General features: G+C 37.6%; 2 protein-coding genes across 2 annotated transcripts; one reads left to right on the top strand and one right to left on the bottom strand.

Annotated features, from left to right (window-relative positions):
- The first annotated feature begins 487 nt into the window (after window positions 1-487).
- On the top strand, window positions 488-5961 carry LOC110690077. The gene is made up of 3 exons (XM_021866903.1): window positions 488-829; window positions 5428-5636; window positions 5787-5961. Exons 1-3 carry the CDS (start codon window positions 488-490, stop codon window positions 5959-5961), a joined length of 726 nt encoding a protein of 241 aa, XP_021722595.1.
- Window positions 5962-10645: 4684 nt separating this feature from the next.
- LOC110690076 (ADP-ribosylation factor 1-like) lies at window positions 10646-13236 on the bottom strand. The gene is made up of 2 exons (XM_021866902.1): window positions 13088-13236; window positions 10646-10770 (listed from the first exon to the last, which is right to left on the bottom strand). The coding sequence occupies exons 1-2, from the start codon at window positions 13233-13235 to the stop codon at window positions 10646-10648; spliced, it is 273 nt and encodes a 90-aa protein (XP_021722594.1). The 5' UTR covers window position 13236.
- Between the last annotated feature and the right edge of the window lie 5378 nt (window positions 13237-18614).

Here is an 18614-nt window from a genome sequence, read left to right as displayed (position 1 = left end):
AAGTCGGCCGTTTGCCTAGGAGTGAGAAGTCTAGAGTGGATGGAGCCTACTCCTCTTCGCTGTGGAGCGACTTCATTTTCAGTGCGTTTCAACTCACCCCTACCCATTCTTCTCTGTCCCTACAGTCGAACATGGCGCTTACAAGGGCTACGTACGACCGAAATGCGGAGAAAAATTCAGACGGCCGCCTAGTAGATCCTCTTGTTCCTCTATGTCCAAAAGATTTGGACAGAGCATAGGCAAGTGGCAGTGCCTGCTCGGTCGTAGAGGTGACTGCCTCCTTGTCCGAGCGTCACTATGTTCACAGGAATCGTCTTCTTTATCATTAGCTAGAGATGCTGGAGAGGAAGAGAAGGCTAGAACGTCCGTTAAAAATCCTAGACGACGCTCTTCACAACATACCAGCTCGGACAGGCCGTCCGAGCTGCAATCTTCTTAAAGGCCTCCTTCATCAATTCGGGCGGACTCAAGGTCTAGTAGAGAGAGAATGGCCGCCCATAATCCTAAACAAAGCCCAACCCAAAACACCAGCTCGGATAGGCCGACCAAGCTGCTTGTCTATCACAGGCCATCTTCCAATATTCAGGCGGACATCGCTGCTAGTGCGGCCACCTATAATGTCAATGAGGGGTCCTCTCTTCCTACCATCTCGGTAACTGTGGCCGAGCACCCTTTTCATCATAGTCCCCCTTTACGAATTCAGGCGGACCCTGAGGCAAGAAGGAAGGATAAGGGAAAGCAGCCCTTGGCTCCAGAAGGTGTTGTACTTGCTCAGTTGGGTCAAGGCTCCAAGAAAGGCAGCTTAACAGTGGCTGCGCAGCTCGACACCGTACTATTGTCCTAGTTTGGCTCGGCTAAGAACGCCGAGCCACAAGCTATCGAGCGAGTTGATGAGGCCAAGAATCCGGAAACTGATCAAGCAGCCGAGGAGGCCAATGCGGTCAACTTTTATGACCCGTACGCCTGCCCCATCGTCGAAGTTGTCCTCAGCTTCCTTCACTCTAATTTCAAGGAATTAAAGAAGTTCCTCATGTTAAGGAGGGGATTCTCTATTCAACCGCCGAGGCGCTCTAACTCAGTGGCCGCCTAGGAAAGCAAGAGGCCCAGGAGTAAGAGCTTTAGCGTTTACCACGTTTTTTGGAGTTGGGGCTCTGCCTCCCCTTGCACCCTTACGTCTAGGAGCTGTTGGACGAGTATGACTGTAGGGAATTTTTATCTCACCCAACTTTGGGTCATGTTTTTAGGCATGACGGGGATCCTAGGAAAGAAAGAAAAAAAAAGTCGCCAACAAGTTTTAGGAACTTGTAAACTGTTCACGATTGTGAAGGTTACAACCAATTCACAATCATAGAGATTGCTAACTCCATAGTGGTCTAGAACCATGACTGGACATTCGGGAATGATGGTACAAATTTGACTTTCATAAGAGGTCAAACCCGCCCTAAAATAGGCCTCTACTTGATCCTTATTGATATTCATGCGCGCTTTTTGATCAACATACACACATCGAATTAATAATAAATCTCTTTAATCTATGTTGGTTGATTATTAATGCACAATTAAATCTAATATTTGTGATTTCTTGAATTTAAATCATGTTAAACCAAAATCCAATTATAAATTTTCTTATTAGACGTGATTTCAATTACAAATCCCCTTTAAACCTGCAAAAAGAGGCGTGATCAAGTAATAGCAATAAATCATTGATAATAAATCAACATATAATTAACATCATAATCATCATCATGAAAATATCGTTAGTAGTAAGATCCTAGGCATGATACTAAACAGATTAATAACAATCCTAGCATATTACTAATAACAAAATCAATGTGTTATCTTAAACATGATTTCTATCAAAAAGTAATTAAATTACTTACTTTGATGCCTCGACTTTCTTGCTACAAAATAATACACACATTAGTAAAATTCAAGAAAGTAAATCAGTAAAGTAATTAATTACAGATAGAAATATGGGTTTGGGTCCAAACCCTTAGAAATATCAACCTTTCACGTCAAGGTCAAAGACAATGCCGAGTATTGTAATAATCGGCTTGGAGTGCTCGAATCACGCAAAGGAAGTATGGTGAATGATTTAGATGTATTTAGGATGTGTTTAGGCTAATAGCATGGGTTTTTAGGAATTTCGGGTTTATTCTATTTGCAATTGAATTCTCTATATCAATCGAGTTCTTGAATTCTTTTTGTGTGTTCTGGAATCGGGGAAAACTCTTTGTCGAATGATCGAAAAAAGATCAGAATAAAAGATTGTGATAAAACTCTTTGTCGCGCTTGACGCGTTGCGATATGGTTGTCGTGGCGCAATTAACCTGTCGCTGTGCGATGGTCTATAAGATAGAAAAGCTCGTACGGAGTTCGTTTTCTAATGGTTTATCCCTGCAAAATATATCTGAACGTCTTCTGAAAAGTTAAGGATTATCATAAGAGTTTTATTCAATCTCAAACTCTTGATCTTTATCTTTTTGGGAAGGATAAATTAGAACCTTCTAGAAGATTCTAACTGACTTGGGCTAGGAATATAATCATATAGGGCCTAAATAAAACATTTGGACTCCATATAATCATTGGGTCATACTAAAGGTGAGCCTAGGCTCGGTTTGGGCTCGATTTAGTATTTTAGCCGTAACTTTTGATATGTAACTCGAATTAAGGCTTATAATATATCGTTGAAAAACTCTTTTTGAGCCCCATCCAACTAAACAATAATTGAATTGAGAAAACAAACCAAAAAAATCATTTTGGACGTTTTGGGTACGAGAGGAATATTTTTGGGTTTAAGGAGATGAAATGGATATTTTGGATGTAAAGTCATTTTGGGTAATGTTATAATTGGTCAAGGATTAGGGAAACTTTGCGCGACCCTTTGACTCTATGTCGAACTCGTCGATAACAATCGTGAAAGGCATTCATCACTAGGTTTTTTGTTTGGGGAGGCACAATCATGTTTCTACAGAAGCCCCCACTTTGACTGATTTTGGAGAAACGTAAGTTTTGAAAACGACAGTCAAAGTATTTCGAAAACTGAAGCGGTCCAAGAGGAAGTCGTCCGAAAGGACGAGGAGGGAGTGTCGTTCCTTGACCAAACAGCTGGCGACAACGACTCGACTCCGCATGTCGAGGACCTGACTAAGTCTTCTCGGCCAACCGAGGAGAAACCTCAACCTTTTCAGGAAGTCGGGGAGCAGTCGCAACTTTCTCGGTTCGCCGAGAAGCAACCACAACCACCACCTTCTCACTCGGCAAGTATATGATTGGCTCGTTGGTTTTTTTAATCTCATTTATATTGATCTAGACACTTATCTCATTCTTGTTCTTATCTGTGCAGATGTAGCCGAGGATATTTACGTCCGAGCGCCCGGCCAATCACTAACCGGGGCGGACAGAAAGGCAATTAGGGAGGCCATGGTGAAGGCCGTCCCTCTGAAGTAGTAAGACAAATTTTGAGGCATCCATGAGGGTTTCCTCGGACCCATGCTCAATTGCAGCGCTAAGGTAACGGGCTTGGCCAAGTTTCAATACTTAGTATATTTTTCATATTCTTACTTTTTGCTAACTCGTTTTTGTTCGGATAAAGCTATTCCTTTGGCTCAACGCATTTTTGGAATGGGGCTCAAATAAGCAGCAGCAAATTCAGTCAGCCTAGGCCAACATCTGAAGAATACAAGATGCCAACAATGGGGCTCTGTAGACACCTAAAATTGTCTCCCCAACCAAACCCGATGATGAACAACCTTTCACCGTCATTATTGGTCGGATTTTGTATTGAATCTACAGAGTGCTTAAAACCATAGCCTTAGCCCAACATTTCATTTATTTCACCTAAACCAATCCAGTTCCCCAAACCATAACTTATTTTTCTCTTTTCGTGTCCACACCACAAAACCGATAAAAAAAATTTTTGACCCATAATATTGATCCAAATATTATTTTATTGTATAGAACTTGAAATAAGTTTTCCAAGGATATATCTTAAGCCCAATTCCGATTTAAAATGAAGAACATATGAGCAAAACACTAAAACTTGGCCCAAAACCGACACCCTTTCACTAATACAACAATATATTAAAATCTACAAAAGATTTTGACCGAATTTTAATTGAGTTGGAAAGTATACTTAAAGATATTTCCAATGATATATTATGTACCTTATTTTGAGTTACGAATAAAAAGTTATGGAATGTGCCGTATCGCGGTACTAAATGCTGTGCCACGGTGTCGGTTCCGTGCTACGGTACCAAGATTTTCCCAAATTCTCTTCTTAACGCGCTTTCTTTCACGAAATGATTGAATTTGGTACCGTGCCACGACACCCAATATCGTGCCACGACACCTAGTACTGAGCCAGGGCACCCAGTGCAGTGCCACAATACCTTTTTCTTCAGCGGCGCTCGTTTTCTAGGGTTCCGGACTACATCCCTCGCATTTTTTCTATAAATACAAAACTCATTTACGAGTTTGGACAAAATCAACTCTACTTTAATTTAAATTAATTTAAATTATATTTATTATTATTCTTTGAAGTAACTAGCCGTTTATTCATGATGCACCAATTTAAAGAATCACGCAACGTGAGTATTTTATTACTCACTATTATTGTTGTTGTTGCTAGTATCATGTTTAGGTTTATTATTATACTTTTGATGATTTGACTTACGATATTATGGTTAAATTGCTTCCAATATTGTTGTTATTTATATTGATCATCATATTGCATGTTTAAAGGTAATATGTAATTGAAAATCACGACTAATAAGATAATTTGGACAACCGGTTAAGGTTCCTTTTTAATCTTATTGTTAATTCAAGTGGTCACCAATATTTAGAATTATGTGTGCACTAATATTCAACCAATTTTATTTTTTTTGAAGGAAACATTCAACCAATTTAGTCTAATTTAGTTTGGAGCAAATTGAATCTTTGTTTGTGTGCTTTTGAGATCGTAGGAAATACTTTTCGCTATAAGAATTGAGCAGAGGCCAATACAAGCGAATGTGACTCCATGACTCACTTCGTACCATCATCCCCGATCCTCCTTTTGTGGTTCCGAATCGTATGGAGTTAGTAATCTCATGGATTATGAATGGGGTGTAACCTTCACAGGTCAATCGTTATTGCCTATCATTGTCCCTTATTTGTGGTTGCCTTAAATGATATATGAACGGTTTATAAGTTCCTTAAAAAACTTGTTGGCGGATCCCTACTTTCCTTGTCCCTAATCGTATGATGTCAATTCCCACTTCCTATGATTTCCAAACATATTCACACATGCTTAAGTAGGCGCGCTTTGAATGATGCCTATAAGCTCTTTCCACCTAAGAGGTGACCCACATTGCTACTATCAAGGCCCTTGGAGAGAAGTTGGCTAGGTTGACTGACCAGATCGTCATCATGGGCGATGCCCTTTAGCGAGAAAAGTTGGCTCGCGAAATAGCGGAGCAAGAAAGAGATGAGGCCCTTAGTAAAGCTTTCCAATGGAAGGCTGACTTTGAGGAGTCCGAAAAGCTTAAGGCCGAGATGGAATCTAGCCTTCTGGCCCTTGATGCTGCTACAAAGGAGACAGACTCCCTCAAACTCAAGGTTAAATGTCTGCAAAAGGTGGTTGAGGACCTAACCAAGTAGCTTGAGGCTCCCAAGGAGGTCTCTCCACAAGAGATGGTCAGAATAGAGCATTCGGCTGAGACAAGGCTCAGTATCCGGTTTAAGGAGGCCTTCTGTATGATGTTCGAAATTAGTGATGTATTATATCACTAAGAACGTTTTGTTAGGATGCTAAACTATGTCTCCTTGGCTGAAGAGGCTGCTAATATTGGGAAGACCATCTCTCCTTTTTCTCCTACCCCATCATCTTCTGAGAGCGAGGATGATGAAGAGGACGAAGAAAAAGAGGACGAGGAGGAAGAGCCAGCCAAGGATGGAAACGACAAGGGGCCGGCTGAATGAGGTGCTTGGGCGTCTGCTACTACTTCAGCTACCTTTATTTGCTTTTATTTGTTTTTAATTTGAACATATTTATCTCTACTGCCTGTTTGAGCGGTCTTGTAATTTAACTATTTTAATTTTGGCCGCCTATTTAAGCGGCTTTACTTTGTGAAAGCTTCACTTTTTACTTAGCATTTCTTTGCAATTCTTTCATGCTTTTATATGCCTTTATGCGTACAATTACTTAAGTCTGACCTGGGGCATGCCCCTTTATTCATCATTTTGTCTATTCCATATTTAAGAGGTTTGATTAACTTAGTAGATTTTATACCTTAAAGGGTATAACGACTACTGAGAGTTGATGAAATCATAATAATGAGTTCCCTTGGATTAGGCAAATGCCAAATGAATTATCCTTGCCTTTGTCTGTGTTGATTCGTCCATTGATGCTGTCTCTTAACGGAGTCACGAAATTTCAAGTGTGATTTCAACCTCATAAATTCTAAGTTTCAAGGGGCTTATTTATGCCCTTGCCCTTGGACTAAGTGCCTTAGGCAATTTAGTTTGTCCGTTAGTTTACCCATCCAGCTCATTATTTGGCCGGATGGAATTTGGGCTTGGGGTCTTATTCTACTAGATCGACCATGGTGGCCAATTACCCTAGTAGTCATGCCCTTGTCTTCGGCTGAGCTGCCTTGTTGGGAGAGCCCTTGTTGGGTTTTTCTCCCAGCATTTTAGCCTTGCCCCATTCTAGGGCCGAGCTGCTATGTTGAAAGCAACCATCGTTTGCTATTTTAGGCGGCATTGTTGCTTGGCATTAGATGCTTGAACATATATGCAAGAAATTAAATAGAAAGAAAATTAACAATGTATGACATTTCATTAACATCTGTCAAGATTACATTGTTTGGCCGTACGTCTTTAATTACATAGCTCGGTCATTGGACCTAGTTGTTGTTAGGTTTTGTAGTGTCCGACACCGCGTGGAAACAAAACCTGCAAAAGGATCTCATGCATAATTACTACAACATAACAACATAGCATGCAATTAATGAAAACATAAACACATAAAAGGAAAGAGAGAGAAAGTAAGGATAAGAGTAGCTCAACCTTGACACGTCCTTCGCTTGTATCATGAGCTTGGACTCGGAAAACCTCGAGCCTCGCAAGTGCAATCCCTCCAACGTATCACACCCTCGTGCCCGAACCAGCCCTTACCCCGTAGCTTAGACCGGGCTATACCAAATAAAGCTAGAGTATTACGAACTTAAAGGCTTTCTCACTTTAGGGAGATACCTTATTTAGTGCAACTCAAGTGAGTAGTTCCATTAACCAAGGTGGGCATTTATAGGGAAATGCTCCCTAAAGTTTCCATCAACTTTCCATGTGGGAGAGTTGTTGAAATGAGAAAAATGAATGAATTAATTTAATTCTAATTTAAATTAAATGGCACAAGTAATAAGTAAATGACAAGTGGCAATGTAAGGAAGGGGTTAGGTAAGGACCAACACCCCTTCCCTTGAAGAGCAAGCAAAAGCCAACTCACTATAGTCAACCAAGAGAAGACCGGCCACATGCCTTGGGCCTCAAGGCTTGCCTAGCTAGCAGCCTTACCCTCGGCTGGGCCTGCTAGCATGCTACAAGCCCACGCAAGCTAGCGGGCAGCTGCTAGGCCTGCTCACGTGCTTGCGGGTTGGTGCTAGCGTTGCTAGCATTGGCCTGCTGGCATGTTTGCGGGTTGATGCTAGCGCTGCTAGCTCGCCCAACACAACAATGCTCGCAAGGCCATGCGCTGCTAACTAGCTTGGCCAGCGCACATGCGTGGCTGCTTGGCTTACGGCCGAGGCTAGTCCATGGCTAGCAGCCATGCTGGCTAATGTTGCCTAGTCCTCGATTGGCTAGGCCAACTCGAGGCTTGGTCTTTTTGCGATGACTTGTCATTTGACTTATTTTCTCGTCTCGTCAATTTCATGAAACGACTAGTCGTTCGACGCTCAGCTTTGACGCTCTAAGCTCGGATTCCGATGTCTTAGTTTGTAAAATCTCTATCGATTTATTTAATCCTTCGGATTAATTCGTCGCATTTGTTTGGTTACACGATTGGGTGTGACCCGAAGGGTTCAGTCAAGAGCAAGCTGTAATATTAATTATACATTAATATTATTGATCGGAAGTGGCCTCCAACTAGGCAGTCCGATCACTTGACCTCACTAAATAATTATCTTTCCTAATTAATTCCGAACCCTCTATCGGAATAATGCACTTGTTCAAAGGACACCATGCCTTTCAATCTCCCACTAGTCCTTCCGGATAAGTGTGCTCTATGTGTATTGCCTTTTCTTATGTCACTTAATGCCCCTTCATTAACTATAAGGTAAGATTCATCGTCATTCTTATTACTTCTAGAAGTGTTTCTCAATTTCCGAGTTCGACTGTCAATAAGCAGATAATTTCTAAAATCCATCTGAGCACGGCCATGCATTTTCACAGTCTCGCTATTCGAGAGGCCTTGTAAACAACAAAGACATATTCCCTACTGTTAATAGGGGGACATTCCCAGTCTTGCATTGTCAGCTTCCCTTACTAAGAGGCCCTAGCCGCCCAAGTGTTGCCTTTATAATCCCCTTGTACGGCAGACGTTTGACAACATCAAAACCGACTAGTACTCAAATAAGAGAACTGACAATACTCATGGTCAAGGAAAGAGGTTTCGATAGCCATAATGAGTAATATACTTATGACGATTGTTAAATCTCTTAAAGGATTCTCATAGGTTGATCCGGTATAGTTCCAAACTAATACCTGTGCAAATGATTTATGACAATCTTATCCTTGTAGCACAAGAAACAGTGCTATAAATCATACTACACACTAATCTCGCGCGATCATTAGTCGTCCAACATTTAAATGACCTCGATTAGGGATAGTTACGATATAATATTCAATATTCACTTAATAGGTGTTTCTTTATCCAAGACATTTTCTTGATACCTTATTTTGAATATCGTCAAATCGAATGGACTCATTATTTAATTCTAAACCACAATTAAATAGTTTGTGGAATTATTAGTAAAAATTTCATTCCACTATGAAACTTTTCAACCACTACGCGAAAAAAGGTCTTTGGCATCGGTTCAAACCTCCCTTTGGGCACCGGTTTTGAACCGTTGAAGATTTGAGGGATGCCAAATCTCTGAAAATTTGACACCGGTTCAATACCGGTGGCTATTTAAAGATTTGGCACCGGTTAACTGGTGCTAAATACCCTCTTCGGCACCGGTTAACCGGTGCTAATTACCCATGGCGCGCTTTTTTTTTTTAATACAATAGGCACCGGTTATGACTTAGAATCGGTGCCAAAAGTCCCCAAAAAATTTTTTTAAAAAAACTTTTAGCACCGGTTCTTTTCCAAAACCGGTGCCAAAAATGCCCAAAAAAAATTATTTTTTTTTTTTTGCATTTTTTTCACTTAAATTGTACCAAATACTTATATATAATCATAATATACATAAAACACATATATTTTCTTCAATAACTTGTAATATTACACCTTAAAAAACTGAAAAAAAAAAACACTTGAGATTTCAGTTGAATGCTGACTAGTACATCAAGAAAAACATAAATTTAAACCAGAAAGGACAGATTCTCAAACAAACTGTTACCATCTCCATTGGTCACCGGTGAAATTCCAATCAAGCAATTGATAGCAGTAGTTTTACCGGCTCCATTGGGGCCCAAAATACAAAATAGCTGATCCTTAGCAAGATTCACCCATATTCCCTGGAGAAATCGACAAATAAATCTCAGCAGCCAGCAACAACTCAAGGCATATACTAAATGAGCAACAAAGACAGCAGAAGAATGAAATACTCTAGACTTCCATTCACCAGCACCAGTAGGGTAAGGGAATGTTATCCTAATAGAAGTATGGATGCTATGAACCATAATTGATCACTTAAAATGTGATATCACTTAGCCCTAAAATATTAGGTCAAGAATATATATGTTTGACTTACTGAATTGCACATTTATAGCACTAATATTGTCAAAAATTACATAACCATGCGATTCAATCATGATAAAATCCACTAATGTATAATATACAGGCTAACAACTAGAAAAATGATCATCATTGTTATGAATTCATCATTACATCAATATTACCAATGAAACCTGTTTGATTTGACATCGACGCACTTTGACAGAACAACATTCAGATAGAGGCTACTAAGTTCAGAAAATAGTTTTTCAGGTGAAAAATTAGTCGTTGTTGATCAATCAAATACTAACCATGTGTTTGCTAAAGAATGTGAGGATGCTTTTAATGACAAATTTACACTCCCACTTCACCAAAGTCAAAGCGATCAGTTCCAAAAACATTTACATTTTTTCATAAGAGGCAAGAAGAGCAAAAACAGTGAAACTGCTACTTTATCCCAGGCAATACTCATATCCTAGCCAATGTAAATTAGGAAATAACTAAACAAGAAATGACAAGGTAATAAATTTAATCATGTTCAATCTCTCCCCTCAACTAATGTAGATGGTCTGACCACATAAGCAAAAACATGGAGTCAAAAATCATTTTATTGAGGAACGGTTGCTATACCATTTTAGCATAACTTTAAAAGGTAATATTTAGGCCTCAAGGAAAAGAAAATTATAGATATGTCTATGCCATGCAATTAAGAATTCAATCTAAGACTTAAAAAATAGCAACACATGATGATATCAGATAAATAAAGTAGATAGGACTTGCCTTGTCTTGACCTCCGACATCCCCCACGGTAAAGCTAATGTTCTTGTATTCCACAGTCTCCACATTAAATCCTGTAAACACATAAGAACAAGTTCCAAACACATTATACACGACCGAGTATATGCAAAAAGCATCAACAAGTCCAAGACATAAGATCAGACCAATACCAAAAAACTAAACCGGATATGCCAAGATAGTTCTTTTTAGGAGTGTTATAAGGAGGACAAATAAAGGATAAAAAGTCACTTCTCTTTGGTTACAAAAGATAAAGGGAAATATTTCCTTGCTCAAAATTTAGAAAAGCTACACATTTTAAATGTAAAAGACATGATCCTGAATCACAATAAAATACAGAACTTGTACACAATAACCGTCAACAATAATGAGCAGTGTTGTGAAGGAAAATGGTTACATGAGGGATGCTGGTTATTTAGCATTCCAGAAGCCATTTACCAGGCAAAGTCATTCAGTGAAGCTTGCAATAGAGGACTTAAAATTCCGAAAAAGTGGAAAACGTCAAAAAATTGCAATGATTTGGACACAATTTGATATACACGTTTTATACATATATTTATCCCGATTTTACATCACATTCTTGCATGATTTTAGGCTCTTTAGAGCCGTTTCTCGCTAACAATCTCTTCTCTAGTGTGTTCGATGTGTTTTGTAAGTTTTACAGGAATTTGAAGTTTCTTGGATGATTCGGACACGTTTTGAACGTTTATGGAGGTGTTAGTGAACAAGGATGGAGAATCGAGCTAAACACGAGCTAAGCCTGAGAAGCAATGCAAGCAAACACCCTGTTTCTACTGTGCCCGGTTGGGCCATGCTTGCCCGGTTGGACCGGGCACAGAAGGACTGCTACGAGTTGCATCCTACGAAGAACTAAGACAAAGCTGAGCATTTATTCCACGCGCCCGATCGGGCAGCCATTGCCTGGTTAGACCGGGCGCGTGGTGGCTAAAGGATGTACGAAGCAAAGCAAGGCAACAAGGCAGCAGCAAAGATTGAGCCTCGCGCCCGATCGGGCAGCCTTTGCCCGGTTGGATCAGGCGACGAGGAGAAAGCTACGAAGAAGATGCAGCACAATGAGGTACCGCCTGCCCAATCAGGCGATGCTCGCCCGGTCAGATCGGGCAGCGTGTTGCGAAAACCGATTTTCTTATTTTTGGGATTTTATTTCATTAAGAGTATAAATACCCCTTGTAATCCTCATTAGAAAACAGATAATTAATTCCTTAAGTTTTATTTTCTCTCATAGAACCCTAGTTTATTTCTTGTAAGCAATTTAATTCCTTCATTAGATTTGATTATTGTTGATCAACATTTTGAGTTATTTCAATTGAAGCATCATTGGTATTCATTTCTATTCTTTCCTCTTTCAATTATTATTATTTTCAATTATGTTTTCTTTGATTATTTTTGTTATTGCTTATTTAAATATGTGTGAGTAGTTTTTATATTCCAAGATCTAGGGTAGCCCAATTATGATTGATGCATGAATTGATTCTTTAAATTCTCTAATAACTATTGCAATTGTTTATGCTAAATTGATTGTGATTATGCCAATACTAGATTAGAGATAATTAGTATTGTTATTATTCCATAGTTCTAATCACAACGAGAGTTGGGTTTTAACGGATTTGAGTAGATCAATTTAGGGTTTGAATTTCATCACGAGAGTAGTTGAATTGATAATTGGGAAGTGAAGTAAAGTGTTTAATGTCTCTAATTTGCATGATTCCATGATATTAGGTTTGATTGTGGTTAGAGAAGCCATTGATACTCGAGAGAGGTCCTTGGTATTGATTAGGGTTTACTTTTCCCCATGTTAATTGGATTTGTATGCTAGGGGTAGATAGATAATTGCATCGATCGTAATTATGGTGATTCTTGATCTTGGATGTTTAGTATATTGATTCATTATATTCTCTTGATTAATTCTAGTTTTTCATACATTAGTTCTTAGCTTACTCCACCATTAATTTGATTCTTGCTTAGTGATTATTTGAGTCTAGATAATTTAGGTGAACCTTAGTCTCTTGGGTTTCGATCCTTACTTGCCCGTCTGCATAGTAGTGGTCCAGTTAGGTAATTTTTGTTAGGTACGCGACACGCCTATCATAATTTCAACACGAGAAATACACTAGTGAATGAAAGGGAAACCAGGGAAAATCTCTAAATTGATTTACCACGTCTAAACATATTGAATATAGTAATATAAAGGGGAGACAATGACCAAAAGCAAACACGTTAGTCATGGCAGGTCAAGTATTTTATGAGCATAGTACTACTGCATAATCATCATAATACCGAAAAAAATTCAATATGAACAGAATCCACAATATAATCATAAAAAGTTTGAAATTAAAAAATATAGAGACATACCGATGGTGGGAATCGTGGTGACAATTTCTCCCAGCTTAAGCTTGTAAAGAATTGTAGTTTTACCAGCCGCATCGAGACCCACCATAAGGATTTGCATTTCCTTCTTGGCAAATAACTGGCTGAACAATTTGGTAAATGATAGCCCCATATTTCACCTAACAGATCCAAACAGGAAAAATGAACAAACGAGTAAATCTCTGGAATCTGGATGTGAGCTGACAAGATCTAATGGATAATTTCATATTGCATCTAAGTAAAACACAAAGGATACTTAGCTGCCTTCAGTATAGGCTCGACCATCTGCAGCAGCAAAATTTACTACAGTATAAGAACAGGTCTAGCAAGTAATCCTTAAATAGCTGTCAGCTTTAGAGCAATTTCTTCTTTAGCCATTAGCAACAAGGCATTAACATCTAAATTTCAGTAAAGTTCAGGAGCACCCCCTGCCCCAACACAACCCCCCGCCACAATAGCTCCCAATGCTCATTGATTAATCTGTGTAAATATGCAGCAACAAAACAAAATTATTATCACTATACTTGTCAAAATCAATCTTCAATTTACTATCTCTTTTAAGCCAATCCAAAATACATAACTATTTTGGAAAATTATAATTATCTGTTCATCAACATCATAGTCGTCCGTCCCTACAAATCTGCCCCATCTGTCGATACCTAGAAGTCACTCCCTGTCCTATCATTAGAATTTTAAGAGTAGTCACTCCCTGCACTATCATTAGAAAAATCATTTGAATTAGAATCGCCATCCCCAGCAAGGTTCCTGTGCTCCATGGGAACATCTTTTGGTTCCTCTAGCCTCACCAGATTGGCCTCTGGATATTTGTAACGCCTATAATTATGCAAGCCCTTGACAACATTCGTACAATAGGAATATTTGTCAGTAACAAAATCATAGAAAAATAATAATTTCATATAAGCTCTGCTATAGAAGGTAGAGATGGAACGACAAGTAAATCTTAATCTTGTAAGTTGCAAACAGAGATATATTTGAAAATGAAAACAACATACATGAAATCATAAAAACCATTAATTAAAAACCAAGAGGCAGTGAAACTTTCCAGATTTCTGATGACTATTTCTTTGTTATGGAATTAATAATACATGAGACATAACAGGCATTCAACCAATCTCACAGCCTAAGGAACCAATCACACTCACTACATATCAGGTCATCTCTTGAAGGAATATCCTATTATCTGCATACTTAAAATGCAAGGACCTTGATTATTAATTTTGTATCATAATTCATTATTTCATACAATTTGCAGAACATACAGTATACAGGTAGGTACTCCTGCTCATGAAAGTGCTGAAGAGATTACCAAGAATGAAGTAGTTTTTTTGAGTATTTCAACTCAAAATGAGAGAGCGGATGAAAAAAAAATAGGAACATCAAGACATGTGCAACTACATCCTTTTTTTTTCGATAAGAAACAATGCTTTTACAAGTAGTAGAAACTTCTCTAACTGAATCAGATAGCTAGCCACATATAAAAAGGGCATTTAGGTACTAGTACTTGGTAAAATCTAAAGCATGTTTTTTCTGTGAGATTTACCAAGTACTAGTACCTTAATGCCCTTTTTACCAAGTACTTTGGATGTTCTTGATCATAATCAATCAATCCATTGCTTAGATTCAAGTCGATTGGTATTTTATACTTGTCATGCTCTAAGCAGGCATGTCATGTGATGATTCCATATCGTAACATACATGATGGATTCAATTGCAGAAATATTCCCAATTTCATCCCATTCATGTGACTTTTAGCTCATCTAGTTTCACTGAGTCTTGCTAAACTATTTGCTATATGATACGGTTAAAACTCTATACTAAAGTCTTTCTTGTTTGACTTAGTATTTGCCTAGCTCATACTTAGTTCAAACATTTGCTTAGTTTTATACATATGGGTCGAAAGCCTTTTTAGGTCCTTTATGTTTAACACGGTAAATTCCTTTACCCGTTCAAACATTTCATTAATTCTATTCAATAGATCTTAATTCCCACAATGTACTAAGTGTCGTCTTAGCTTGGTCCATTATTGAAAAATTCTTTCAAATCTAAACATTTAGCATTTGATAGTTATTTTACAATAGGGTTCGTAAACTTCTTATTGGACCTTAAGAAATTGACTTTAGTTCCCACTAAACTTCTTTATTAAAAGAATTTCCATGTTTCTCAACAAGCCAAACCTTAATTAACTTTATGAGAAAACCCATTCCAATTCCTACAAGCTTCCCTCAATCCACTAATGGATTTCTTGAGCTTGCTTTCAAATCTAGCATTATTTAGATTTACAAAAACCTTAGACTATATCCATAGTCTCTTCCAAAATCCCATTTTTACGAAGGCGGTTTTGATATCTATTTTTCCATATTTCATAAGTGCAATTTTGCTAGAATAATCACGAAAAGACTTAAGCATTCTGATTAGTGAATAGGTTTTATTAAATCAACGCCGTGAATTTAATTGTAACCTTTTAAACCAATCTAGCTATGTATTCATATACATTTCTATATTTGTTTTTGCGATTGATGGGTCTTTACCCTTCATGCAAATTAATCAAGTTTCAAACATGATATTCAAACATGGAGTTTGTTTCGGATTTTATGGTCTGTAACCATTTCGGAATTCGGATTTGTCGTAGCTATCTTACAAGCCACTATTCCCTTATTATCCAATAGTAAATAGTATACTTGTAAGTCTTAGGTTCATTTCTAACTTAATAGAAACTTTACTGGATTCAATCCAAGCCTTTTGGTGAATTCTATACCTATACGGGGTAATTGCATCAAACACTGAGTCTGAAGGCGCTTCTAAAGTTGTTGTGAGTAATGAATTCTCTCTTAAGGCACTTGTAAAGTTCTTGAGTATTCTTGATCAATAATCATTCTCATGAAGCCCTTCTAAAGTCTTCCGAGATTCTTAGTTCTAGTTTGTTGCTCGTCTCGATGGTCATCGAGTTCATTTTCCTCCCACTTGTCGTTTTGGAAATGTGTTACTTTCCAGAAAGACACCACTTAGAGCAACAAGTACTATGTTCTCATTTTGGTTGTGGAAATAGTGCCCCTTGTCTCACTTGAATGATTACAATGATACATGTATATTGTCATTGGGTAAAAGTTCGTTGCAAAACAAACAGTTAGCTCCCACTTGAGCTACCCTACCCCTTTTTTAGCTACTTAGCTCCCACTGAGCCAATGAGCTCCCACTGAGGCTAAGAGCCCTAGACATATACTTGAAAAGACGTTCAGAAACTATTTTTATCCATAACTGAATATGGTGTCCTTTCTTAGCTTTGACAATTTTTGTTTAGTGTAACTTTAGTCATTTGTACAAATCTTTAAGAATGTTATAGGAAGGGATGTGATCCATCATCGTTCGAGTCATTTCCAAATGGCTTCGAGGTCTCCGTCAAGATATACCATATTCTTTGTGGAGCTATCTATTAAATTCCAATTTCATAACTTTGAGATGATCACTCTTGGCTCAGGCAAACATCGCTCGATCTAATCTAGACGTTTTGATATCTTTCCAAGTCGATTCTATACTTCACTGAAATTTTGAGCTACTTAAGATCCAGTTTGTTCACATTTGATGAATATAGCCATATTCTTTCAAATTCTTGTGAAAACGTTGAAGTAATGGAATCCTCTTTAGCTTTTGGAATCAATTGTTTTTACCAAGCACAATAGCTCATTTCTTTGTCGATTTCAACAAGTAAGACTTGCTTGCCTTAGAATGATTCCGAATCGATCAACTTTCAAGAGTCTATCTAGTTGAGCCTTGAGTATGTTCTTGTCGATGTGACATTGCTAAAGATGTTCGGAACATAGATCATGTCCATGACTTGAACCTTGTGAGTTTTCATGTTAGAGAAATGTTTGTTTTTAATCAAGCATCCCTGACTCATGGCTTAAACGACCATTCCATTCAAATAATAAAACCAACAACTATTGTTCTTTTACTTTGAATGTGAGTCTTTCTGTGTGTAAACAGAACGTTTGTTGATTATGGAACACCATAACCATTATTTGTTCCAGCCTTAGCTTTAAAAGATCTTTAAACAAAGCAGATGACCTTACAACTAATGTAGCACCACTTGCTTCATTCCAAGTTCGTAAGTCAATAACTTAGCTTAACTTCATGTGTTATGAAGTCACTTCGGAAGTGGAACTCTCAAGCAGTATCTAATACTTGTGAAGATAAGTTGCTAAGTTTAACTACGATAACATGAACTCTTAGGTAGAATTGGAATCTTGAATTCCTTTTCTTTGTTCCTTATTTCCTATATTTCTTATCATATATTATCTCATAACTTTAAGAACCTTTTCTTTAAGTGTTTTGACTTTTATACTTTGTTAGGCATAATTAAACATCTAATGCGCCGTAAAACAAAGTTCTTTTCTTTTAATCGTGCTTGAATTATTACATTAATTAGTCCTACTCATTAGTGTATAAAGCGAAAAGATATGTAACACCCCCAAATCTCCCTCTCCGGAAATACTAGTATAATACGTATAATTATACCATAGAGATAGACTTAGGAGTATTACCACCGCGTGATTATGCAAGGCTACTCAAACTTACTAAATAAAAACCAATACTTTGCAGCGGAAACTTCAATACTCTTTCTTTATTAATAAAAACCATAAATAGTAACCATTGTCATGAGTACTCATATTTAAAAACAAGGACCAACATTCCTAATCTAGATGAAGACATTCCTGGGACTCCCATATGCATAATTTCTGACTCCACCTGAAATTAGTCAATACTGCTTACCATTAAGGTAAACAGGGCGAACCAAAACAAAGAAGAAATACGGATTAGCAAAATATGCTAAATACGATAAGCGTAAGATAATTAAACTCAATTTATTTGCAAACATGCTTTTAAAACCAATTCCAATATTTCAATAATTCCAATTCACAATACCAAAACTAATTCCAATAATTCAATATTTCAATAATCAATTCAATAAATCCAATTCCTCTTTTTAAAATCCAATTCCTCACCCAAGTGTGCACACCCCCCAAGCTAGTCTCCTACTATTTCAAGGCTATTCTTGAGGAAAGACTCGGCCTTACAAAGTCCAAATTCTTATCTACCAAATCTGCATAGTGGGATTACTATTAACATGCTTGTAAAGCTTTAATAATAAAAATTCAAAAATCCTTTTCCAATTTCAAAATTCCAACATAATTCAAAACTCCTTTTATTTGCTTTTAAAATCAAACCCTTTTTTTTCAAAAACTCTTTTAAAACAATCCAACATACTTTCACAAACCAAACTTTTATAAACTTAATAATTCCAAGCCATTCAAAACATGATATAAAATAAATCCTCCAATTTATTTATCAAAACCATTTATTTTTTATTTAAAAAAAAACATGCTTTATTTCATAAATCATGATTCATATCAATTTAATTCAATCACCAATAAAATCATATAAAACATGCTATTCAAACCAATCACTTTCAAAGGTATCTAGCCACCTAAACGTA

This window comes from Chenopodium quinoa, unplaced genomic scaffold (genome assembly GCF_001683475.1).
Source record: "Chenopodium quinoa cultivar QQ74 unplaced genomic scaffold, ASM168347v1, whole genome shotgun sequence".
Lineage (NCBI taxonomy): Eukaryota > Viridiplantae > Streptophyta > Magnoliopsida > Caryophyllales > Amaranthaceae > Chenopodium > Chenopodium quinoa.
Note: the sequence above shows the minus strand (reverse complement) of the source record. Positions and strands in the feature narration are given on the sequence as shown.